This window comes from Eublepharis macularius, chromosome 13, assembly GCF_028583425.1.
Source record: "Eublepharis macularius isolate TG4126 chromosome 13, MPM_Emac_v1.0, whole genome shotgun sequence".
Taxonomy (NCBI): domain Eukaryota; kingdom Metazoa; phylum Chordata; class Lepidosauria; order Squamata; family Eublepharidae; genus Eublepharis; species Eublepharis macularius.
In genome coordinates, this window is record NC_072802.1 from 32035810 (window position 1) to 32062894 (window position 27085).

The following is a 27085-nucleotide window of genomic DNA, read 5'->3' on the forward strand; positions in this document are numbered from 1 at the left end:
AAGGTCTTTGCTGAGGAGTTGGCTCAAGAAAGTTTGTAGTTCTCCAATGTCTAACTTTTCACAATTTAGCCTTTCCTGTCTGTGCTCTTCTATTGCAGAGAATAAACCGTGAGAAGGAATGGGTACATTAACTGGAAACGGTCAGCTCCTCATTGTGATCTCGCAGCTTAAGACTAGAGACTGCTGTGTAAATCCTGCATTCTCTGTGGTTATTTTACCACACATTTTATTTGGGGATGCCTCCGAACTTCAGCTGGTCCAAAATACTGCAGCTAGGCTACTGACAGGAGCAGGATACAAGAATCATATTACCCCAGTGCTGAAAAATCAGCATTGGCTGTGCCCGTCTGTTTCCAGGCACAATTCAAAGGCATTTTTCCTGAAAGCCCTAAATGGCTAGAGGCAAGGGTAGTGAAAAAACCACCTCTTCCCATACTATGGAATGACCTTCCCCACAAGGCTTGCCTGGCACCTACATTACGTTCTTTTAGGTGGCAAGCCAAACTTGTTTACCCAGAAGTTATTTAAAGATGATGATCTTTTAACTCCCTTTTCATATGTTTTTAGCCTGAAAACATTTAAATTCATTTTTAACTGCTAAGTGTTTTTATGTTTTTATGCTCTGGTTGGGTTTTAATTAACAATTTTTAATGTTTTGCAAGCTACCTCAGTCAGGTTCCCTGAAGAGGTCACATACTTTTTTTTATGTAATAGAGCAAGTGAGCAAGCAGGTTAACATTCAGGCAGAGAAGCAGGCGAAGAGTCAGTTAAAAGCAGCAGCTTCGTCTCTATCATTGGCATCACTTGCTCAGACTGAACAGAAAGGGCAGATTCTGGAAATGTATAGGTCAAGGTGAAATTTCATTGGCTGCTTGTGTTGGCTGACCAGTTTTGTCAGCCTGAACTTGTCAGGATACAAAACTGCAGCCGCTCCTTCAAACTGTGTTGACAAGCCCAAGAAACTGCAACTTTTAGATCTGAATAGACCAGATGTTTTTTCTGGGCAGTGCTGCAGTACCTGCAGCTGCAATTTGGTGGAGTGGTTACATGTAGTGATTAGGAGTGGCAGGACTCTAAGCTGGAGAACCAGGTTTGATTTCCCACTCCTCCGCTTGAGCCAGCTGGGTGACCTTGGGCCAGTCACAGCTTCTCTCTCAGCCCCACCTACCTCACAGGGTAATTGTTGTGAGGAGAGTAATAATACACTTTGTAAACCGTCTGGTATTAAGTTGTCCTGAAGGGCGGTATATAAATCAAATGTTATTGTTATTAATTTTAGTTTCCATTTCTCCCATTACATCTTTAAATTTTCTAAGAGAGCAAAGGGTAGAAAGGGGAGTGCCTTGGCAATATTTTCCTGAAAGGCACAGTCCAACCAGAGTATTTAGCCCATGCTCATGCCACACAGTGTTACCATCCCTGATTAGCTTTTCTTTTCACAATGCTCCTCTCCTAATCAGACTTGTCTCACTAGTTGGGGAGGGATCTCATTCTACAGAAACAGGCACCTCTTCTTACTTCTATCAGGCCCTTAGTTCCTTGAAAGAACAGGCACACTTTGCTTATATCCAATAGACCAGGAATGCGGAAAGAGGACAAGCTTTAGCCTTGTCCAATCCTCCTTCTCCTAGCCCACTGCCTTGCACACTCAGAAAGAGGCTGACTTGCATACTAGGAAGATGGGAAGGGCTGGTGTGCCCTGGGGCAGGCAACCAAAGCGCTACAGGCTGGCCCTCACGTACTCCTCCCTCTCACCTGCTTTAAAAGTCAGAATGGCGTAGTGATTAAAATACTGGACAGGGATCTAGGAGACCCAGATTCAAATCCCGTGTCTGTCTGGAGTATAAATTAAGTAAGCAATTTTGTAGCCCTAGAGACCCACATGTACAAATAAAGCATGTAAAGGAAGGATAGATTTTTATTAAAAACAAAACTAAAATGTAGCATTCATATAAGTCCTCATGTCTTCCCTGCTACTTGAATTTCCTCCCATTCACCACCAGTAACTAAATTTAGGTAGGCAAGGACTAGGGAGAAAACACTGAAGTGAATGAACCTAGTGCAGAACTTGTTCATGCGGGCCAGCTTTAGTGCCCGTCCAATTTACAAGCAAAAGGGACCTCACCTGTATTGATTTGGGTGGCATAAAAGAGAGAACAAATGCAAGTCTCCCTCCGTCTGCTTTCCAAGGAGAATTTTAGTGGCTTGTTTGATGACAAACCTCTTCTGCAGACAAACTGCCAGGGAACATAATTTGGTTGAGGGCTATGATCCCTGCCAGTTTCATATGAATTGGGAATGTGTGCGCGCAGTTACAGGAGGCAAGGCATTTCCCATAAAGAAAAATGGGAATGACTACCAATTTAACTAACCCGAACACATACATTGATATTAAGAAATCCATTAAAAAAACCCTGAATTGAGATTAACTAAAATTCCTGTTCAAGCCTTCTTGTCAAGAATCCCTGCCAGAAAAAAAACTAGTATCCTCATTCCTTTATATAAGAGAGGGCAGGAAAGGAGCCGGGGCGTGAGACTGCACCTTATTCATGATGGCACTTATCACTTCTTACCTAAATGTGAGAAATAAGCAACAATATGTAAGAAAATCACTTTATTAAAAATTGTCACCAAGGTTGAACTGCAAAACAGTTCTTATTTTACATAATTGTTTTTTTTAAAAATAAATCATCCTTCAGTACATTAGAATTTCTAAATCTTTGTTCCAGCATGGGCTTTTCTTCTGCCATGGGTCAATATATAGTAAATATATAGTATCATTTTCAAATCTCTTATTCATACATGGTCTAAGATTGTCCCTGTGTTTACAGATTAGAAGATTTGCATAGTTCAAGAATGTTTTAAAAAAACCCAAGTGGCCTAATGCAATGCAAAGAAACACCATATTTTGGAAAGATCTTTGGAGGGGGGTGGAATCTGCGTTCTGTGGGAATGATTGAGAACTAAAGTTACAAAGATGAACCAACAGGAGAGAGACAGACAGATTGCCAGCGAACAGCACAAGCGGCCATGTCCCACTGCAGCAGCCTTCATTCATTCTGACGGGCGACATTCTTGCATAAGTCTCATTAAAAATATGACGGAAGATGAGCAGCACGAGAGCTGGGAAGGCTGAGCTCAGCACTGATACTTGTGACTTTTAAATAAGTATACCAGAAGCAAAACACCAAACACAAAGTTACACAGCATTTTGCGGCTAGGGATTTTTGATTTCAAACTAGCCAGCGACCACATTCTTTATCCACATAGCTGCTGTGGAGAGCACCACCTTGGAGTGCTGCGGATGGCTTCCTTGATCTCCGCACAGTTGTCAGACCTGCAGAGGGGGTGGAGTCCACTTAACACCGCTGTGTTTCTCCTGGCAACAAGAGGAGCTGCATCAGCCGCCTCTGGCAGCATTGTGAATCAGGAGGACCCGAGGTTACAGTCTCACACCCTTGTTACCCGTGCTAGTGCTATTCAAGTCTATGGGGATTTCAAGCACTCGAGGCCAGTGCAGCAGCTGTACAGAAGGGCTCACATGCAGAAGGGCTCACGTGCAACACAAGTGCATGTGTGTGCAACATGGAATACATACAAGGTCTTCCGTTAGTGTTTGATGGATTTTCACTCAGCAGCAGGATGATGGCATTCATTATAGCACATCAGACTGTTACAAATTGATTTATAAAGTTAAGGAGCAAAACACTACTGACTAATCCAGCAACGGAACTGGGGGGGGGGGCAGGGGGCTGAGATTAACAGTAGCTCCAAACTCCCAACACTGGGGGATAATTTTATCTGCAAAGCACACAAATTTCTAAAATTGATTTAATTCATAGCAAGAATCTTCTGCTTACTCTGACATCAACAAAAAGACTTCATATTGATGTATTAGCAGCAAGTCCCCTGTGACCAACAGGAGTCTAAAGGGTCACTGAGCTGTAATTAAAATTAAAAAAGGAAACTCACCATCCTGGAACCTATTCGGGATTCTTTGACAAGTGCCTGGGCCTCTTATTTTTTTGTCAGTTTATCCTTCAAAATTTACTCTACAACTGAACAAGTGAGTATGCAGTGCATTTAGACTCTCAAATTCTAATGTACCCCATGCTTACGCTAAGTAGTGGGAGGGGACCCCCTCCAGCCTTGGTACTATGTGTGGGAATCCCTTAATCATTCAGTTTTCCACATTTTACAGTCATAAATAGCTAAAGCTCACAAATACCGAGTGCAATACATGTTAACACTGCTGTATTTTAGTGGGCTGGATCCTATGCAAGTGTCAGTGGAAGGTACAGGCGGATCTTGCCCGCCCTCCCCTTCCCTCCAGCAGTGGAGGACTGGGGGCTCACGTGGATGAAAAATCCATGTAATATGAACGGGGGCGATCATCCTCTTGCCTCTTCTGTCCTTCAAAGTCTCTTGTGAAATTCCCTCCGCAATAGCTGGTTGCAAGGCTTCTTCAACTATGGAGGTTGCAACTATGCATCTTCAACACTGCCTTCTTGTTGGAGGAAAGCAAGAAGCATCTGCTTCTGTCAGTCCTTTGCGCATCCCTCTTTAATATATATTAGCATCAATATTATCTATGTATGTACACCACAACAACGTAGGGATGGGAGAAGTTACTGGCTTTCTGTTTCCATGATAATAAAAGTAGAGAGAAGGGGAACCTGATTCCAGAGCCACAACACAGAGTGGAAAAGGCATGTAAGCGAGACAGAGCCAAGCACGAACACCCCAAATTGCAATGACAAGATTCTGACCAGAACACCTCTGGCCTGGAGTTCATCAGGGCGGTAAAACTCTCTAAAATGTACTGGTTTGGATGGCACGAGGGGTTTCATAGGGAGGAATAAAAAAAAATAGAGAGGGGGGGCCCTTGATATACATTTAAAAAAAGAAGAGCATACTATCATCCAAATTCAAACCTGCAATCTAACAGGTCTAGCCTAAACAAAGATGTACCACTTTTTTAGGAATTAGGCCTCTGAATACCTTTACCTGAGGCATGCCACAAGGCGTGGGGGGGGGGGGGAGAGGGAAGAGATGCTGATTGGTGCAGGCAACTAGTTCACTGTTCTACGGAAAGTGTGAGTCAGCCTCCCAGAACTTATGCTAGGAGAGGTTTCTGATGCCCTCTTACAAGCTCATGCCAGTGTGGATGACATCAGCAGCAACAAGCCTATAGGACTAGAATGAAGAACCCACAATTTAGAAGCCATTGGATTCGGACCATTGTTCAACATTTTCCATGAAAACCAAATAATTTGTTACTCCAAAATAAACACCCTCTTGAAATCCAGTTCGGTGTGTTAGCACAACTCCGGCAGTCAGCTAACAATATTCCGCTGATTGCGACCGACGTTCATATTTGCACCAGGGTGGCACGATCAGGACATGTAGATCTTCTGCCTTGTTGTGATAACTGTGCAACACAAAGGGCATTTTTCAACAGCTTCCGCACAGTCCTGACAAGCGACAAGGTGCCCGCAAGGAATAAGGACCACAGTGATGGTTTTATCCATGCATACTTTGCACAGCTTCTCTTCCTGCAAGCGTCTTAACTGTTCTTCAGTACTGAGGCCTATGGGTGGGGGGAATCAACACGTTTCAGAAGGAACAAAGTATTAGATTTTACATTTTCCCCTCCTTACGCTGAAAATACCCCCTTATGGATCTGTATATTAAAAAACAAAACAGAGACATAGTATGTCTAGTGGTTAGAGTAGTGGGAGTTGAACTAGGGACATCTGGCTTCGGATTCCCAGCCATAAAGTGCACTGGGTGACAACAAGCCAGTCATTTCTCTCAACCCAATCCACTTCACAAGGTGGTTCTGAGGAAACCGAGGTGAAAAGACCCTCTCTATGAATGCCATTCTGGGCTCCATGAAGGAAGGGCAGACACAAGCAAGACAGACGGGTGCAGTCTCCAGTTCAGATTGCATCACAGCAGTGTATTTGCCTCTCTGCTATATCCCTTCTACAGCAACGTGGGCAAAATATATTGGATCCAACCAACTTTCCACTGGGAGAAACAGACCTCTCTCTGCCTTTCTTTCTACAAGCAGTTCCTTTTCACTTATGTAAATGTTATGTCACACTTTGGGAGGCATGTGAGTGTGTGTGTGTGTGTAGGGGGGAGAGTTGCTTGGGATGGGGGCAGCAGTAAAAAAAATACACAGGAGAATTGAGTGAGAGCCTCTTCCTCCCTCTTGGGCCAGAGAAAAACTAGTCGGCTCCAACCCACCGGCCTACTTTTTAGGGCTCTTATAATATATAATAATAACTTTCGATTTATATACTGCCTTTCAGGACAACTTAATGCCCACTCAGAATGGTTTATGAAGTGTGTTATTATTATCCTCACGACAATCACCCTGTGAGGTGGTTAGGGCTGAGAGAGCTCTGAGAAGCTGTGACTGACCCAACGTCACCCAGCTGGCTTCAAGCGGAAGAGTGGGGAATCAAGCCTGGCTCTCCAGATTAGAGTCCTGCTGCTCTTAAACACTACAATTTACACAAAATGCCTTTGACACTTGAAGTATGCATTTTAAGTTTTGTAATCAGTGAATCCCTAAGCAAGGAATTCCCCCAGAGCCCATTCCTCAAAGTATCACAGAGCTAAAGGACAGAAGGATTCAGACTCCACCTTTGTTCTAAAAACCTCTCAACAACTTGAGGAGGTGCAAAAGCTCTCTCTCTCTCTCTCTCTCTCACACACACACACACACACACTCATTGCAACAAAAACATCTTTCACCCATGTTGCCTGTCACAGTGAAGATGTTTTACCATGTATTACACTCACTTTTCTGTAGGGTGTTCTCACAGGGTAGACTGCATATATTTTCACGCTGTGCATTTATTAAATCCGCAACCAGAGCCTCAATGGACAGGTGCCGCTTCCTTTCCACAGCTTTCCTAATTTCATCCAGGCTGAAACCCATCCGCATCACATCTTGGACCAAATTGTTCCGTAAAAGTTCCTCATCTGCAATATAAACAGTAGATGAAAAGAAATATCAAGAACAATATAGTTTCAAAAATATAGGTCGTGTCCTGAAAGTACTATCATATTTCACGTACGTAAAGGACACTGTTAAGACACCTAGATGTTCATTAATCATTTTTGCCATCAGAAGTTTAACCGCAGGAAGAAAACTGAAACATCCATCTTAAGAGAGTTAACATTTCCCTCCATCCACCTCCTTATTTTATTTTGAAGCAGAATGATGTTTCTAACAACAAAGAGTCTTGCGTTAAGCTTCTGTGGGCCAGAGCCTATTTTGTGAAATACATGAAGTATTATTCTCCAGTGCTAGGCTTCAGAAACACTCACACATAAAAAGAAAGTATGCGTGTGTAAATGGTCTGGAGGAGAGACAGAACAATGCTCAAGATTATGCAAATCATGAATGCTAAAAAGATCCTATCAAGAGATTAAAAGATCTAATCAGAAAGGGTGGGAAAACCACTCCAAACAGGATAAAATTACAGAGCAATCTGTGCTCAATCCAATGAATAAAAATCCCCGAAGAACAAGTCTTACGGAAGTCCAATAACTATTTATATTCAACTAGGCACAACTTGTGATCTTCCAAGCCAAACACACATCAGCAGCTTGTGCTGTCGCCCGCAATATGCTCAACAGCTCCCTTGTTCTTACAATACCAGATTTAGAGAACAAAAAATAGAGGGTTACAGAGAACCTATTGACTGGCGTACATGGCTGGTGGCTTGTGTTCACCTTGCTGGGTTACAAAGTCACAACGGTCTGTTGTGAGCATACATACCTCCAATATGTGACGTATTCTCAGTTTCGTTTATCTTTAAAAAAAAAAAAGGGAGAAACTTACATTAGACTTTGATTGTAATGGATGTAAGGTGCAGAAACTTAAAGAGGAAAACTCAATTTATAAACTGACTGGTATCACAATTGGTGCAAATCTATTCATCAGATCTATTCCTTCATTAAACATTGTTACACTGATGCTAACAACAGTATGCACTTTCTTGTCAAGGTTCTGCAAAAACAAGCTTTTATAAAAGTTTTTCCCACAATATTCCAACATCAGCAGGCACATGCACACACACTTGCAAATGCACGAACAAACAAACACCAAGCAACTTGAATGCAGCTCTCCAACTGAAGCAATTAACCAATTCAGTAACATATGGAGGCACCATCTGCTTACTGGAGGAGACACACGAGCAGCTAGAGAAAGACTAAAAAGACAGCGCTCTGCAACCCAAAGCCCTTCCATTAATTTAATCAGATGACTGAATTCACTGTCTAAAATTTGTTACTGAAGAGAAAGCCTGACACTTACTGTAGAACCATGAAGCGAATGAGTTAACTGAACGTTGTTGACGTAGTCTTGTCCCTTTTGTTCAAGCAGGTAGTTACATCTAGAAGAAAAACATATGAACAACAAAAAAAGTTGAGGTAACCCAAAATAGACAGTGCGGCTACACGTCAAAGGGTACATGTGACTGAATTTTGGATGACTATATTAACTTACGAAATACATTTCTTAATATATTCTAGAAAGAGAAAAGAGAATAATCCTTCAAAAAGCTCGAATTGTCAGACTTTCTGAATACAGATTAGCAGACATCAGTAATAAACATCAATCTGAAAATTGTGTAGGGAAGGAAGATATACCTATTTCTATAAACTGCACAGCTCACTTCTCTCCCTCTTCCCAATGAGGAAGGAAACATGGGCAAGGATTAATCACTGCTGTGGTTTTGCCAAAGTAAGTAGCAGGAAACCAGTACCTGATCTCAGTTCCCTCTGCGGGGAGAGCGAGAGGCGCACAGAGCAAGCGATATTACCTGCCTTGGCTCCTGAGAGCCTCACCTGCCCCCTCATCTGTCCCATCACCTCTTCTTGCCGAGTTCCCAGGTAGTAGGAAGAATACCTCAGTGGCGTTTTGAGCTATTTCTATCCCCTGGCTTGTTTAAAGACTGACAATTTATGCTGATCTTATTGCATTGTTTTTATTTCTGAGCCACTGTGAACAGACCTCTGTAAAAGTGGCACATAAATCTTATCAACCAATCAACAATCCTTTCTAGGCTGCCTCTCCCAAAGGAGAATGCTACCGTTAGGAATAGGTCGCCTCACAATAGGGTTGCCAGGTTCCCTGGGCATGAAAGTGGGGGGCTGATCTGGACACGACTAGATCGGGGGGCGATTTTTTACTAAGTCAGCCCCATTCACAACCCGTTGCTTCTGCACTGCTCCAGGAATGACGTCATGTCCGGTGTGACGCAGAAGTGCTCTGGAGCATGTAGAAGTGTGCTGAGGGGTTCTCTGGGCCTGTTCCTGTGTCTCGCCACCAGGTGAGAGGTGGCAGAGGCTGGGAGTGGGGGACCCCCCCCCCCCTCAGCAAATCCCAGTGCTCAGTTCAGTTGCCCACGGAGGAAATGAAAAATAAATGCCTCCCTGTGCACAATGCTGACGACTCCTGGATCTGGACCAGACTTAATCCAGGTTTGTCTATGGCGTATTTGTCTTCTTTTGCTACTATTCACTAACAGGCTGAAACTAAAACATGACTTATGGTTTCACTTTTCCCAAATGGACGAAGCAGTGCCTCATTTTTTCCTCTGGAGTTGGGGAAGGTAGAAGTGTTTGCATAAGACTCTTTAGTTTTCAGTGCTTTTGTCTACTTTGAACTAGCCATAATGTCAAAATATAAAAAGCTAGTGTGTGGCATCACTGCAGTGAAAACCATTGAAGTAAGAAATGTAAAGACAATGGGCAGAATTATACTAAAAATCCAAAAAGAAGCATTTAACAGCCTGTAGAAACTGTCCTGAAAAATAAAATACCAGCCACATACATGGAAAAGTCTACTTCCCATGTAAGTAAGCTACTTAATATCATAAACATTACTACATATTAGTACCTATATTCTTGAAAAAAACTGTACACATACTTCACACAAACATGCACACAAACTTCTTTCCATTAACTGAACAGCAATACTGGAAGGAACACGACAAACTAATTAGACCATCATGTTATTGTTTATCTCTCTGAAAAAAGCGTATGATCGAGTTCAAACAATGGTTGTTCAAAGCACTGGCCAAGCAGAATCACTGGCGCTGATGGCAGATGGATGGGCAGACACACATGGAAATCCTTTACTGAACATTACGTTTGCAACGCTAGAACCAAGATTCCCGAAAGCAACTGAGACCAGTGAACACAAGCCAGTATGTTGAGTAAAGAGAATGAAAGTATAAGTCCCTCCAATGTACAAGCCCTCGTAACAGACCATGTAAGTAACATGAAAGCCTCATGGTAAACACTGAAGGCAAAATATCCTCATTTAATAACATTCAGTTCTCTTGCTCGTGAGCTGAATCTTACGGCAAATGCGATATTAAGTGTGAATACAATGAAAACATGCAAAGCAACTGTGAAGGCATTCAGCAATCATAATGCAACAAACTTTGAAGAAATTACAGAGGCACACATAGGGATAGAAAAGTGCACTTCTGCTACCAGCAGAAACTAGATGAGGTTAGGCTACAACCGAGATTTTGGTACATACAGAGGATTGCTTGCATTATGCTTCAACAGATGATACAGTATCCCAGATTATTGCTGCACACATTTGGAAGCAGACTCTTGACATGTTCTGGGATCAAGTTAAAGGAGCATTCCATTTGCTGCCACCAGTTTCAGTGGCTATTAGGAGATATACCAAACCTTTCAAATATTCCCAGGATATCCAGATAACTGAAAGAAAATTTAACAGCGCTTTGGTCGCCTTCACCTCTGTCCAGGGCTTTTTTTCTGGGGAAAAGAGGTAGCGGAACTCAGTAAGTTGCCCTCGGAGAAAATGGTCACATGGCTGGTTGCCCCACCCCCTGATCTCCAGACAGAGGGGAGTTTAGATTGCTGGAGCAGCGCGGAGGGCAATCTAAACTCCCCTCTGTCTGGAGATCAGGGGGTGGGACCACCAGCCATGTGACCATTTTCAAGAGGTTCCGGAACTCCGTTCCACCATGTTCCAGCTGAAAAAATGCCCTGCCTCTATCCCAAAAAGAAAGAAGGAGCAAAACAAATGTTTGCCAACAGATCTGAGTTCTGCTCTCTTTCAGCTCATTTTACAGCAAACTTTTGGGATCCTCAACAGAGGACACTATCTGACAGAAGATGAAGCATCTTCTGCTTTTGGTATAACTGTGGACGTAGCTAAGAAAGTTCTCAGCACTGATGAAAAAGCTGTTGTGAGAGACATTGCTGAGTACAGTTTAAAAAAAAACCAAATAAACTTGGGAACAAAGACATCATCTGGCAAGCAGCAGGGAATGTGGCTCTTCTGACATGGTGGACAGAATACTGCAACACTTGACTATTGTTCAGAATTGCCATAAGCATGCTAAGCGTACCCCCTAAGAGCAGCTTCTTGGGAAAGGAACAGGAAGGCTTTCATCTCAAGGGAGACAAAAAGGAACAACAGACAAGCAAATGAACGCATTGCTAAACTGGTTTCTATTTTGCGAAATCTCTTGCTTTCAGAGAATCCGTTACAAGAAGCAGAAGTAGGAAGGAAGAAATGTGATCAGTTGCCTTTACCCACAGACTCACCGCTATCCTTCTGTAAAAAGGAATGTTTAAGTGGATCTGAATTAGATTTTTGTCACCATGACATGGAACTCATAAGCGGTGCAGATAGCAATGCTGAAACTGAAGGTCCCACAATTACATCAGCAAAAGAAACTTAAACTCTTGTCAATATAAGATATATCAGGCACAGCTTTTGGGGTATCCAAAAACAGTGCATTCAGTTGTAGTTTTCAAAGCCTTCATTTCCCCCCCTTAAATATAAACAAGCAACGTAATGGAAGTATATACGATCACTTTTACATTTTTACATAAATGTAACACCTAAACTATATTGTGTGTTTAAGTCAATTTCCCGCTAATCAAATATTTCAATTCAAATATTTTGTGGCTATTAGGAAAAATTTTGATATTTATACTGCACATAAAATTGACATGGCTTACATTTTTAGTTCTGTTTACTAAATATGAGATCTTGTGTTCATCTGCTGATAGAGAATGTGTGTGTGTGTGTGGGGGGGGGAATTAGTCAAATATGCTAAATCAGATCACTTATTTAAAGCACTGGAAAAATGTCTGATGCAAATCTTTCCCAAAAAACCGACATCACTTCCTATAACGACTCTTTAAATGACAAGGAGGGAAGACCCACTAACAAGTCCTGGAAGTGAAACTAGGAGCTGGACATGTACTTCATAAAGAATAAGAACAGGATCATTCAGGCTCACTTATGTAAATAAATTTATCTATACCTGTCAGAGCTGTTGTGTGGCAAATCAATCATGTTAGATGGGCTAAATGTGGGATATGAAGCACAGGCAACCCTCACCCCCACCCCCGGTGCTTGTACAGCCTTCTTTTGCTAGCACTATTTAAATTTTGCTAACAGTATTTAAATTATTTATTTAAATTTGAATCAGAAAATTTTCTGGCAAGTTTATGGAATACCTGTACCATCAGGTAGGGTATTAAATAAGAAACACTTCCCTAAGTTCAAAGCTATCCGGGTGCTGAGATGACAACACACAGGCTGCAGAGAAGAGTAGACAGCAGAGGGCCTTTATTCCCTATCTGGCATCAGGCCCGCAGCTCAGGGTGCCTCACAGCTTACCTATCCTCCTCTGGCAGCTGTTTCAAGGTGAGAATCACCTGCCAGCTACAGACACCATTGGGCCACAGCCGTATCTGCTTTCCTGAAGCATACAGCGGCTGCCACACTGGGTGTTCAGAAGAACTACATGTGGCTCCTGTTCTAAGCCCTGGGCAGTTAGTTGCATAATTATTCTGCAGGTCTTGATTAAACAAGAAAATGGGATGCAGGCATATGAAAAGTAATGCCATCATAATATACAAAGCAACACACACACACAGAAATCAAGGGTCTTACCCAGGAAACCACTGGGCATGTTGTTCCCAAGGATCGTCATCTGCCCTCCACTGTCGCAGCCCACCGCCACAATGAAAGCAAAGGACATTATCAGCATCACCTATAGAGAAAAAGAAGGAAGATCTGATACAGTAATCTGATTTTTTTTAAAGGTGCTTGATTTCTACAGTTTACAAATAAAATTCCAATTAGTAGATTGCTGCTTTATGATACGAAAGCTCCCCTACCCCAACCATTCACATTCATATCCAATTCTTCCGCAGGGGCATGTTACATGGATAGGCTGACCCAATATGGGTGTCAAGTATCAGCTGCACAACAACTGGACAAGCAAACAGCAAAACAAAAACAGCTCCAGTAGCCATCACAAATAGAACACAGAAACCAGGTGCCGCTACTCAAGTTATTAATGGGAGCCATAAAGATCCCAATGCAAATTCCTAGCAAATATGCCACAGCCTGCTTGGCACTACAGAGAAGGGCCACATGAAATGAGTGCACTCTCTAGGCAAACCCTCTCAGAGCCAAGCTACAAGTGACGCCTGACAGGAGTTGGACACGTGTCAGTTTCCCTCAATGGTTGATGGGAAGTGTAGGCGTCACTTGTAACTGCCCCGGCCGGCAGCACAAACTCGCCCGGCATCTGCCTCTACCCCTCAAATGGAGCCATGCGGTGTCAGGCTGCCGCCTGGCCAGCAACACAACCTCGCCCCTCACCACCACCCCTGCAGCCGTGCCCCCTTCTGGTCCCCGTTCCGCCACCACATTTCGGAGGCGGCTGCCAAGGGAGTGCAGGAAGCCGTGGTTTTGGCAGCGCTCCTGGCTCCTGCGCCCAGCTGGCAGCAAGCTTACCCAACGTCTGCCTCCTCCCACCCTCTCCCGCAGTGCAGGAAGCTGGCAGCAAGCTCACCTGGCGTCTGCCTCCCCCCCACCCTCTCCTGGAGCGCGGGAAGCCAGCAGCAAGCTCGTCTGTTATCTGCCTCCCCTCCCACCCTCCCCCGGAGTGCGGGAAGCTCTGCTGGGCTGATAAGAGCCGGGAGTACTGCTGGGGCTGCGGCTTCCCATGCTCCCTCAGTGGCCGCCTCCGAGATGCAGCAGCGAGACGGACCACGGCTTCAGGGAGCAGTGAGGGGCGAGCTCGCACTGCGGCCAGGCTGCGCACGACAGCGCATGGTTCCAGGAGAGGGTGGGGGAAGGACGTGGCCACGGCTGCAGGGGGCAATGAGAGGCAAGTTTGTGCTGCTGGGGCCGCAGCCCAACACCGCGGGGCTCCAGAAGAGGGGGTGGAGGCAGACGCCGGGCAAGTTTGTGCTGCCAGCCGGGGCAGCTACAAGTGACGCCTACACTACCCATCAACCATTGAGGGAAACTGACACGTGTCCAACTCCTGACAGGCATCACTTGTAGCTTGGCTCTCAGAGGTCCAGAGAAACATGGGCCTCTTCCAGCTTTTAAAAAAATGACTATACATTATCTACATAAAAATGCAAATGTTATAAAATGCCAACAAAATTAAAAAGCAACCAGATTTGGGACCCCTTTGAGACTAAGGCCCAGACCAAATGGTCCTATGCAGTGCAACCCCCCACTGGCCTTGATCCCAAAACATATTCGTTACTCCCCAAGGACTGCATTTGCAAAGGATAATAGTAGCAGACAAATTGTCTTTCTATGAATCTCATATCTGTTATTACTTATGCTTGCATTCAAGAGCCAAGGTAGTTTAGTAGTTACCGAGTCTTGGATAGCATCTGGGAGACTGGTTTAAATCCCCCACTCTGCCATGGAAGCATGATTGATGACCTTAAATCAATCACTCATGCTCTCTCAGCCTAACCTACTTCACAAAGTTGTTATTTTTTATTATTTACACTATTTATAGTCCACTTTTCTCACTAAGATTCAAGGCGGATTACACAGTGTGAGTCAGTACAGTCAATTTCAAAGACATTTCAATAAATATGGTATATAAATGCAAATTTGCAAAGTTTTAAAACCAGCATAAATCCAATATAGAGTTGAAGAAATGCTGAAACAGAGCATAAGCATATGAAACAAGATAAAAACTACCCCTTAGGATCATATTTATAGCAACAGACAGTATACAGTAGTAAAGTTTCTCTCTCTCTGTACTAATGCATCTATTTGAGACCACTTCCTTACACTACAGCCTCCTATCTGAGTAAAAAGCCCTCTTGAATAGTTCAGTTTTGCATAATTTGCAGAAAGCCAGGAAAGTGGGAGCTTTATTCAGGTAGGCCGTTCCATAAGATGGGGGCCACCATAGAGAATGTGAATGTACAGGCAGTGGTTGATTTTGTCCATGCACAAGGCAGCACCTGCAGAAAGCCCTGTTCAGATAACAAAGCTGCCATGATGGAACAATGGGAGAGAATCATAGAGTTGGAAGGTACCTCTAGAGTTATCTAGTCTAACCCCCTGCACAATGCAGGTAATTCACAAATACATTCCCCCACCACACACACCCAGTGACCCTTACTCCATGCCTAGAAGATGGCAAAACACCATCAGGATCCCTAGCCAAACTGACCTAGAGAAAACTGCTACCTGACCCCAAGGGGGTGATCAGCCTTATCCTGGGCAAGTAAAAAGGGGCCATGAGAACGAAGACTAAAGTAACCCTTCCTGCCCTCCTTCTCATTATCTGCCTAGGTTTACAGTATCAGCATGGCTGTCAGATGGCCATCTAACCTCTTCTTTAAAACCTCCAAAGGAGAGAGGCAGTCCCATAGATATGCTGAACCAAGACCATGAAGAATTGTGTATGCAACAGCCAATACCTTGAATTGGGCCCACCCTGATCTCATCAGATCTCAGAAGCTAAGCAGGGTCAGCCTTGGTTAGTAATTGGATGGGAGATCTCCAACGAAGACCAGGATTGCAGAGGCAGGCAATAGCAAGCCACCTCTGTTAGTCATTTCCCATGAAAACCCCAGCAGGGGTTGCCATAAGTCAGCTATGACTTGAGGGCACTCTCCACCACAACAGACAGGTAGCCAATGGAGTGACCGCAGAATGAGAGTGATATTCATGCTTATCATAGCTTTCAATAATGACCAAGCTGCAGAATTCTGCACCAGCTGGAGTATCTGAGGGCCAAGCTACACATGACAAATGACACTTGAATGGCAAGTGTATTTCTCCCTGTTCACTTGCCCTCCACTCAATCCACTTGCCGTTCAAGTGTCATTCGTCATGTGTAGCTTGGCCCTGAGTTAACTTAGAGAAGAGACCTATGTACAGTTGCAAGGATAAAATGAAGAGAGAATCGTGTACTCGAGCACTGTGGATCCCCATTGCGGAGAAAGGTGGGATATAAATAAACAACCCCTCTTAAGCTTCTAGGGATCTACAATTTTCCCTAGAACAGCACTTGAATTCTGCAACCTTAAGCTACAATGTTTTGCCACTTCACAATATAAAACCCCCTAGGGACCGGTTCAGAGATCTTCCATCATCTTGTCATCTGACCCCTGGTCCAAATAAGAGGCAGGAAAGATATTATAGTCCCCAGGCAGAGCAGAGAAGTCACTGAAGCACAATCACAGCCTGCCTCAGGAAAGCTGCTTATGGAGCACATTTGTTTCCAACTCAGCAGAAATAAGGATCAACTTCTTTCATGTAAGCAAACTGACAGGCCGTGTGACCCAACAAAATGTGTTGTTGAACGCTAAGAAAATCAAAATATATTTTGGGATAAACCAAATGTTGTACTAATTTTGTCTTAGGAAAAGAGGCAAGAAATTAAGTGGAAGAATGCAAAGTCCACATTGCAGGCCTCCAATATTGAGGAGATGCGAAATCCCAGGCACAAGCATGCTAAGATTCAACATTATGTACCATAGGACCTGTTTATTTTCTAACAGGATTGACAGAAAAAATTCTTATTGTACTGGCATGGATTGAGGCAGACGAACTCCGGCATACTTGCCAACAGCAGCACACCAGATTGTTTGGTTTGGCATGCAGGGCCAGATCTTTGTCCAAGAAACCAAGGCACTGGCGATACTGCTGGGGCAGGGAAAGGAAAGGCAATAGCCATGGATCTTTCCATTCATGACCTTCCCAGACCTGCACAATCACCTTTTGAGTCCAAAGCAAATGCTGGCAGCAGTGCTGGGCTTGGTTTGCTCCAAGCATGTCTGACTAAGTACAACCCTAATTCCTTCGCCCAACACACACACGCATGCACTTTGTTTGCTGGCACATCAATATCTTTGCATGTGGCTCTGACTTCTACGCAAACAGGGCTACTCTCATCCTAGCCGAGGGAAGTTGGCAACATGCGATCGGACAGCCTCTTCACCGTTGGCTGTTCAATAAAGTCTGTGTCGACCAACTAGTACCACCCTACCTCTTTGCTCACCTGCAGCTGCCAGCAGTTCCCCCCTACCTCCCCCACTCTTCCCAGCCTGCCCCACAGCTCATCCCTGAGAATGGTCCCCGGTCAGCGGCCACCAGGGAAGCAGCAGCTCCAAGGATCCACCAGGTGTTTCTGCCCTGTTGGATGGCATGGTCCCTGACTGGAGTGGAGGACCATTAATACTATGGAGGCTGCTGCTACACGCTACCCTCATCCTGCCGAGCCCCATCAAATGTCAAGGAGGAAAACAAAGTGGGATGTGGGGTCTCACCTGTGAGTGGGGTGGAGGGGGTGCTGAGACCCCCTCAGCAAAATGGGGCATGAGATGTCAGGCAGATGGACATTGCGGCATGGGGGACAACGATGATCTGGGGGGGGGGGGGAGCCAGTGCACATGCTGCATGCACACAGCCGCACGGGAGAGCTCCTCACCCCGAGGGTTCTTCTGTTCATCAATGAGAGTGGGGGTACAGACAGGTGGCTGCCCATCATTCCAACCATGACTGTTAACCCAGGGAGTACTGAAGGAAAGAAAAAAGGTGCTGGAGGGCCAAGGCCCCCCCTCGATCTGCGCTTCCATATGGAATGCCACTCTGAGGTGGGAACACACATATGGTATGGCAGATATGCACCAGCTCCCTATCAGTACTCTTAATAGTCCCAATCAGCCTGGCCCAGGTAGCCCAAAGGCCGCCCAAGCAGGATGAGCCCCCCTTCCCCCGTTCGTGACCACCTGCCCACTGTCCCCAGGGGGGGCCTTCAGCGAGCAGCCCTTCCGCGCAGGGGATGCCGTCCAGGAGCTGTAAGGGTTCCAGGCCAGCAGCAGCAACTGCCAGTGCGCAGTTCCCATGTGCAGCTCCCTGGCAGGGCGCAACCGAGACAGTTTCACATTGGAATGGCCCCCTCATCTGCACAGAGATCCTCCACGGGGGCAGGAGGGGAGGGGCAGTGGACCATATGGCCACAGCTGGGCAGGAATGGCCAGCCCTGTGCAGTGGGCTGTGCAGTGGGCCGTGCAATGCCAGCATTGAAGCATGTCGCCAAACTGTAGGTGCCATTGCCGGGGCAGGTGTTGGCAGGCAGCAGAGATCACAGCCCACACATTGGCTGTGCCTTAGCTCACCACACATGTACCTGTCAGAGGGGTGGCACAGTTATTGGGGGATGAAGGCAGGCTTGCCAGGGGAATGGCGGGGTGGGAGCTCTCACCAGTGGCCCTGCCTAGTGGGGGACCGCGGGTGCTGGCAGCCCACCAGGCCTCAGGATTGCACTGCCCAAATTGACTAGAAACATTTTTGTAAGCAATACATTCTTAAGCTAACTGAGGGAATTGGGGATCCGGGAGACAGATTTTAATGAATGTGTGAACTCTGACGTGAATACTTTGCATCTGTCATTTTTGTGACAGGGAGTAGGAGAAGGGAAGGGTATTATAAACTGAATTTAAAAATAAGAATTTACTTGGAAACAGGAACAGGGGAAAGTTCAAGCGTATAGGACACGACCACAAAGATACAATATGTATAAGGAAATCCCTATAGTACTTGCAAAAAATCTGAGACAGTTTCTTGTTATACAGAGTAATTATATACCAATAACAGTTTAAACTCATTGTCTGCTAACCCCAGCAACAAGCTATGTAGAAATCTTGCTAGATATTGCTAATCATATTGCGCAGAATTTATCCCATGCATGGTGGCAAAACAAACTATGATACCCTCCGTTCAGCTTACCTAGGCTATAAAACCCTGCTTGAGCAAGCTGCTCTTTGCTAACCAAATACCTCCATGTCAAAAAGGACTTGAGTCGTGTTTCGTAACCTGCCATAGAAGGGTTTTTGGGAAGGCTGACATTAGGTATTTCACTTCTATCCAGTTCCGCGTGGCCAGATTGACTCAGAACACTTTCAACATTCCCAACATCATGACCAAGGACAAAAAGACACCTTGGGAAGTGACGTCTATGTTCTGACCAAGCCTGATCATTCGGTTCCCAGCTCTTCAGTTTGCCTCCGCAACAGAAGCACTCGACTTGATCGGCAACGCCAGTATAAAATAATCCCGCATTGGCTAAGTCTGCTGGCGTTACGAGAGCATAAGTAGGCCAGTTATGGAAAGACCGCAGCCTGGTTTCTTCACTACACATGGCAGGAGTCCTGGGGTACAGGCTGTCCGAAAGATCCACCACTTGCCCACTTCTCAACAGATAATCTGCATAGAGATCAGAGGAGGGTTCAGACGACTGCTGCCAATTAGTGTTGGCAAGCCTGTCTTCAGTCCTTTGCTGAGAGTTTGGAAGAACAGAAGGCACACCATTCCTCCAAACGCTGACGCTATTAATAAAGGCACAGTTAGGTGAAACAGTTTTGTGCCTTCCAGCTGCCGAGTCACCATGCTGCCAACCTTCTACGGTTGCACGACAACGGAAGCACTTGACTTTATCCCCTTCGCCAGTGTAGAAGAAGCCAGCTCGGGCAAGAGTTAAAGCAGAAACAGGGCAATGACTTGGGAAAGTGGAAAATGTTTGCAGTCTGGAGCATTCATTTGCCAGCTCTTGGTCAGAGTCGTTATCATGCGTGGCACAAGCTTCAAAGCTGTTTGGTCCATTACACGTCATCCCTCCTTCACAGTCAGGTTCTTGCGAGTCCCCTAAATAAGAACATACGTAAGTTTGGAAATTATATTTAAATTTTAAACAGCAGCAAAAATGTTATTAGCAGAGTGACAAATCCAAATGCCTACCCCCATTCAGAAATTCTTGAACATTTAGTATGCCATAACTGAAATTCACTTTAATAAACGGGTGGGGGAGAGAAGAGGGAAATACATTATAATACACAATACTGTGCAGAAACATTTATAGTACTGGGAGAAAACTCTTGTAGAAACGTAGTTGGATAAACGTTATTTAAATTTAATTCCAACTTAAGCTGTTATTTTATTTATCCAAATAAACATTTTGTTTGCACGTATTATATCACTATACATTTATTTATTTTATTTAAGTCATTTATAGTCTGCCTTTCTCACTGAGACTCACAGTGTGAGATCAGTATCTTCAATATCAAGAACATTTCCATAAACCATAGAGTAAACAGATAAAAGTTTACATAGATATAGCGTTAGCAGGAATCCAATACAACATAGCAGTGAAGTCTATGGTTCCTAACTCATTAGCAAAGCATTTGAGACCCCCTCCTTACAATACAGCCCTCCTATCTGAGTAAAAGGCTTTTTGAATAATTCAGTTTTGCATCGTTTGCAGAAAGCTATGAGACTGGTGCTCTCCTGGCCCCTTCAGGCAGGCCGTTCCACAGGATAGGGACCACTACATGTACGAGCTGCTGGTGATTTCGCCCATGTGCAGGGTGGCACCTGCAGGAGACCCTGTTCAGATGAGCAAAACTGCCATGGGGGAGCATATGGAGGGAGGTGGTCCCATAGGTATGCTGGACCATTTTATGAACTTATTACATATGGACATAATACTAGAGTGGGGATTTGAACCTGGTCTCCCAGATCCTACCACGACACTCTAACCACTGCACCATACTGGCTCACTATGAACGTCTGCTTTCTCTGCCACCAAGTCCCCAAACCAAATGACAAACTGTGGCCCTACCTTTATAAAGGCAGCCACAATATATAATTGATAATTTCACTGATCCTCTTTACCTCTGTTATTGAAATTCAAATACTGTGCTCTCATAATGTATCTCAGAAACAATCCATAGGTAATTTAAAGTTTTGACAACTTATTATAGTGTTACACTGAATAATGTAACAACATAATGGAATGTTGGATTTGATTTTCCAGATAGATAAATGGCTGTATCTGTCAAGGGTCATCCAGAGCAAGACTATTTTTAAAAATGAGATTACTGTTTAGACTCTCCGATCTGCAGTACAACCGAGCCCACGACTGAAGCTTTTAATGTGCTGAAATGTGAAGCCTGCACAGCTGTAGAAAGGTCAACTACATCCAGGGCCAATCAAGACAGTAAATTCAAAAGCATTTTATTCTGATGTAGCCAATTGACTTCAGTGGAACAGATCTGAAGGTAGAAGTTGATGGATGGTACTCTAATCACAATATCCAAAAGGCTTATAATTTACATGAACAACTGAGGGAAAGGCATACAACAGCTATTTTTTGTGTTAAAATTATGCATGGATATTATGTATTGATAAAAATGTATTTCCCATTGCCAGGTGCACAAAACAATTTAAAAAAACCAAAACAGCTAAGCTTCAACTTTTATTTAGCTGATTAACTAGTTAATCAAGTCACTATCTTATGTATAAATGTACCCCAGTTAAGCAGTTAGTTTTTTTAAAAGGTATTACAAAAAAATGCAAGAGATGGGCAGCATCTGAGAAGGGGAATTCCTGCTTATCTCTTCTATGCAAAGGCATGCCTCTTTTAAAATGCTTTTTTTGAACAGAATAACCCAAATGATTATGCTGTTGAATGATTAACTGATTGTATTATGAACTGTAATTTATAGTTTCTATAGTGCTTTCAAATGTCCAAAGCACTTTACACACATTCCTTATAATACAGCAACCCTGTAAAGTAAATGGTGTTATCCCCATATTACAAATTGGGAGGGTGGGGGGCTGTGAGTAGCTTGCCTCGTCAATTTGCAGCTGAAGCAAAATCTAAGCAATGGGCCGAGTGATTTGGAGCTCAGCTGCCATAGTCCACTCGCTTTTTTCTGCTGGTCTTATTGTCTTGCATAAATTTAAATGTATCAATGGCAAGAAAAAGAAAGATGCCAATAACATAGCTCCATCTGACTCTACAAATGCAAGCAATGAGAACAGGAGCTCCACAGTTACTACGAAAGATCTAAACAGAACATTTCTATGCAACTTGCAGGAAAGAAAACTATATAGGTTGAAGTCTCCAACTGGTAAGGAGGTGCATAGATTTTGGATAATGGTACATACTGTAATACAAACCATCTTACAGACTGCAATTCCCTTCCAACCAGAGACATTTTTGCTAAATTGTATGCCAGATATGAGCAAAGAACAGAAGCACCTCATAATTCATGTAGTAACTGCGGCCAGAATTTTATTGGTGTCAGACTGGAAACAACAAACAATACCGCAGCAAGAGGAACTAATAGTGAAGATAATGGACACTGCAGAGATGGACAAATCAACTTCTTTAATGAAAGGACAAATGGAAGAATACTTCTCCGTGCCTTGGAATCCTTTCTGTAACTGGATTAAGAATAAATATAGAGACTAAAACCTAATAATAAGGCAATACTGTATGCAATGTTAGAATTCACAGTTGTATTAGGATGAAACATATGACCTGGAGAACTAGAATGTAGATATAATGCAAAAATAATGAACTCTTTAAAATTACTTTGTTTTCTTCTCTACTCCCCTACCTACTTCTTTCCCCTTTCTTACTTTCTTTCTATGTGGAAAATAAAAAACAAAATTAAAAAAAAAGAAGTGTCCAACTGAAGATGGGAATGTGAGCTGGAGAACTAGTTGGATGCTACATAAAATAAACTTACCACGTTAAGTGCAACATAAAATATATTAGAACAAGAAAGCTGGGTGACAAAGTAGGTATATGGGAGCAACTGCTCAAGTTAAACTTCCAAATTGTTCAATTAGATAATGAAGTGCAGAGAAACAATTTGACAATGCAAGGTGTATCTCAAAAACTAGTTTGAGAGCTTAACTCTGCATTAACATTGCTAGTTTTTTAAAAAAAATTAGAGGCACAGGCAAAAGATTCTAGAGCGAATTCTTCTTTAGGCTGGAAATCCTGCTATGCTTGTCTCACATGTGTCAGCAGAGCAGGGGTGGGCAACCCAAGCCCCCCCCCCCCGATTCAAAATCTACCTGTGAAGATGTTGTGTGCCAGCAAAAAAAAAAAAAAAAAGAGCACGGGTTGAGATGAAGACTGTACTGGATGCCTCTTGGAGCATGCTAAGTCCCAGTACTGCTTCCAGCATCTCGGTAATCAACCTGAGACTTGGATGGTGGCTTTTCAGACCAGGGAGGCAATGATGGGCATAAGCCATGCCGGCTGCCTTCTCTTGTTGACTTCAGCAGTGCTGCCAGGGCAAGCTCTGCCTGTCTGGATATCTGGCCCCAAGTGCCAAGCAAAACCATCTTGTGAGCTGCTGCCAGCATGATGCTGGGGGTTGTCTACCCCTACCTGCTCTTCTTCAGCTACTTGCTTTTCAACTCGGCAGATGGCCAGCACTGGAGACTGCAGATGCAAATTAACCTTGGAAGGCTTTTAAAAAATATGATAACAACTGCACTTGTATACAGCTCTTCCAGACAGATTAGTGCACCCACTCAAAGTAGTGAACAAAGTCAGCTTTGTTATTATCCCCACAATATAGCTGGGGAGCTGGAGCTGAGAGGAGTGGCTTGCCCAAGGCCACCTGCTGAGCTCATGGCAGAAGCGGTATCTGAAACAGCAGAGTGCCAATACACAGCCCAGGAGTGACTACAATACTGAAGGAAAGAAATGTACATCAAAGTACATTCTAGCTTCTATTCAGGACATGATGCACAAAAGGTTCCCCCCCCCATTTATTTACATCCCAATTCTATGCACATTTATTTGGGCGTAAGTCCTGCTAAAGTCTTTCAGGCAAGTTGTGTACAGGTCACTGGAGCTTCAGTTTGCATTTTCATGGTGCACAAAAGGCTGCAGAAAAAAATTATATTCCTAGGAGGAATCTAGACACTCAGCCCACTCTGTCACCCCAGAAGCAGTATCCTTGTTCCTTCTCAGCCCTGATTTGAGTCACATGGCACCTTAAAGAACAACAAGATCTTCAGGTTGTAAGACATCTGCCAAAGGCAGCTTTGACTCTCTGACAGCTTACACCCTGTAAATCTTGTTGGTCTCCAAGGTGCCGCTGAACTCAAATCCTGCTGTTCTACTGCAGACCAACAGCGCTACCTACCTGAAATTACCTCCTCAGCCCGTGCACCTGCGGAATAAAGAGGCTGGGTTTTTTCCTGCATCAAATCTTTCTTCCAGTTGCACATGGAAATGCGCTTGTCCAAACAGAAGTACAGCCCTCCGGAATCATACCAAGAATGCAGCATTCTATTTCCTCCAAGAAGCCGCAAGCAGGCAGGAAAGCGAAAGCTATCCACTCCCTGCTGTTATTCCCCAGCAACTGGCGCCAAGTGGCGTTTACATTTAGTGGTTGCAGCAAATACCCGTTAAAAGATATATGCTTCAAACATTTTTTCTACTTATCTTTTTTTAAAAAAACCTTAGCCTAACAGTTGTCACTGAATAACCGAATAAACTCTCGATCAAATAGAGGAGCTTAGCATTAGTTAAAGATACAGAGCCTTTTTCCAGCAAGACAAATTCCAGTAGTTAAGGACAACTGGTCGTGGGAAGCTTTCAAATAGCACTTAAAACACACACAGTCTGGATGGTAACATTCTCACAGTAAAATCCTATACCAAGATAATTCTACTCAAAACCCAAGCATTTGGACTGGAGCATCTCAGCTTAGCAGTATATGCCAAAAAACTCTATTTCTATTGTAGTAGAGGATTAGGGCAAATGCATTCGTCAGCGGCGAAGATGCCTGCCACACAGACCCCTGCGCCGGCAGCGATCGCAACGCACCCCTCCCTTACTGTAAACCCACTTTCGTTTGTCCTTGACGTGCATTTGCAAACACACGCGCTAACGCCCATACATAATGCGGACGCTGAAAAACGTCTCGTAGGAAACCGACAACCTGATGCATGGAGACCGCAGAAGGAAAGGTGTGCAGGCGTGAATTCTCCCCCTGCAATCTTCGGCGCTGGATGCAAGAAGGAGGGACAGAACGGCTGCTTTCCCTTCCCATTCCCACCCGTCCCAATTTGCAGGAGAAGGCGTGCAAATGGAATCCTTTTCCCTCCAGCCTTCAAGTCCTACAACCAAGAGGGAGGGGGAGGAGATCCCCATAGCAGCACCTACTCTGCTGGGAGGACGTGACCCAAGCGCTGCCGCCCCGCTGAATAATTCGGCGAAAGGCGTGCGTGTGGCTCCACCTTTTCCCCACCGGCGAGTTCCCTCTCCCACCTGCAGCAGCTAAGCATCCGCTGCCCTTGAGCAAAAGCATTCGGGTCCCCCTTTCCCCTCCAAAGTGCGCAGTCCGGGGCTGGAACTCACCACGCTGCCCTCCTTCCAGGAAGCCCGGCTGTCTCCTCTGTCTAGCCAACTTGACTCGGAGAAGCGAGAAAATGGCGCTTCCCCTGGCCTTGCGAACCACTGACCCGGGGGGGGGGGGGAGGAGGAGGAAGCGCCTTCCCGCGGCCTTGGAGAGGAGCCACAACCCAGGCGGCCCTCTAGGACCGAGCGACACCGGGTGGCGGAAAAAGAGGAACTGCAGATGGGCGCTCTTTGCAAAACGCGCGTTCACTGCGCTTGCTTCACACGTTCATAGGCAATCTGGTCAAACAGCTGAATGGGAGCCTTAGGGAAGGGCCAGGAGGCGCACGTTGGAGTGGTTCTTAGGTTTAAAACCTCCTTTTTTGTTGGCGTGGTAGTTTTTTAAAGTGAGGGAATATTCAACGCTCCTGGCTTCCTGTCTCCAGGTTGGGAAATATCTGGAGATTTGGGGTGCAGCCTGGTAAGAGTGGACTTTAGGGAGGGGATGGACCTCAGCAGGGTATAATGCCATAGAATCCACTCTCCAAAGCAGCCATTTTTTCCAGGGGAACTGATCTCTGTGGTCAGAACAGGTGTAATTCAGGGAGGTCTCCAGGCCCCATCTGGAGTTTGGCAACATTAGGAATATCCACCAGCTGCACTCTAAAGTGATACAGCCTAACATGAGGCTTACTTCTAAGTAAGCCTGTTTAGGATTTATCACAACATCAATCCTGCCACCTCATTCTCCTGCCACTGTGGACCACAGTGCAATCCTAATCCTAAACACCCTTCTTAATCCTTTGAAGGAATCAGGTTTAGAAGGGTGCCACTCTGCATGGCATTGCACTACCAGGCTCTAGAGGTGATGCCCACATAATGTCACAGCTAGCTTTCTTTATGGGATGACAGTGAGGTGGTAGAAAGGGCTGCACCTCCTATCTGTGTTAAAAAAACCCTCCATACAATTAGAAAAAGTACCCCAGCAGAAAGAAATATTTTGCCATGCTGGGTTGCTACTTGCAAGGGGTTTTTGATATAGCAGAGCTTCCTCTCCTACCCCTCAGGCCTGACATCTGCTAGCTCGCTCTCCTGCACAGGTAAAAACCCCAATTATTTACTTAGGAAGCGCTGTATTAGCAATGACTGCTAAAAACGATTGTTAGAATCAGGGATCCATAATAACGGGGGGTGAGTGATGATAGTGTAGGATACTACCTCTTCTTGCCTCCCACATATCTATAGGTGTGGATAGGTGTATTCTCTTTCCCTCCCCAAACAAGGGAAGTCTGATCCTAACTATAGAAGTTGAATCCAGTGTCCCCTTAGAGGCCATCAAGATTTTCAGCATGTAAGCTTTCAAGGGTTAAAGCTCCCTTCTTCAGACATGAGTAGGAATGGAGATCCCTTTGAATCCCAGCCAAAGGTGGGTATGGAGTTACAAGGGAGGGCATCAGGATGTAAAGGTACAATGCACCTTGAACAGAGCAGAAATTAGTATCAGTAGTGAGAGAAGAATCCTAAATGTTTATTCAGCCCCCCCCCCCGGTGCAGTGCGGGTT

At 44.6% G+C, this 27085-nt stretch overlaps 1 protein-coding gene across 1 annotated transcript; it reads right to left on the reverse strand.

The window, feature by feature from the left end:
• Positions 1-2671: 2671 nt before the first annotated feature.
• On the reverse strand, positions 2672-25626 carry XIAP (X-linked inhibitor of apoptosis). The gene is made up of 7 exons (XM_054997055.1): positions 25545-25626; positions 19100-20014; positions 12983-13082; positions 8339-8417; positions 7802-7835; positions 6817-6999; positions 2672-5590 (listed from the first exon to the last, which is right to left on the reverse strand). Exons 2-7 carry the CDS (start codon positions 19980-19982, stop codon positions 5397-5399), a joined length of 1473 nt encoding a protein of 490 aa, XP_054853030.1. The 5' UTR covers positions 19983-20014; positions 25545-25626; the 3' UTR covers positions 2672-5396.
• Positions 25627-27085: the final 1459 nt, after the last annotated feature.

Excerpts from the sequence above, each read along its gene's own strand:
- XIAP (XM_054997055.1), bottom strand. The coding sequence starts at position 19,982 with ATGACGTGTAATGGACCAAACAGCTTTGAAGCTTGTGCCACGCATGAT. Across the intron at positions 13,083-19,099 it reads AGCAGGGTTTTATAGCCTAG|GTGATGCTGATAATGTCCTT; the intron begins GTAAGCTGAACG and ends TTTTCTCTATAG. Across the intron at positions 7,836-8,338 it reads ATTCGCTTCATGGTTCTACA|ATAAACGAAACTGAGAATAC; the intron begins GTAAGTGTCAGG and ends TTTTTTTTAAAG.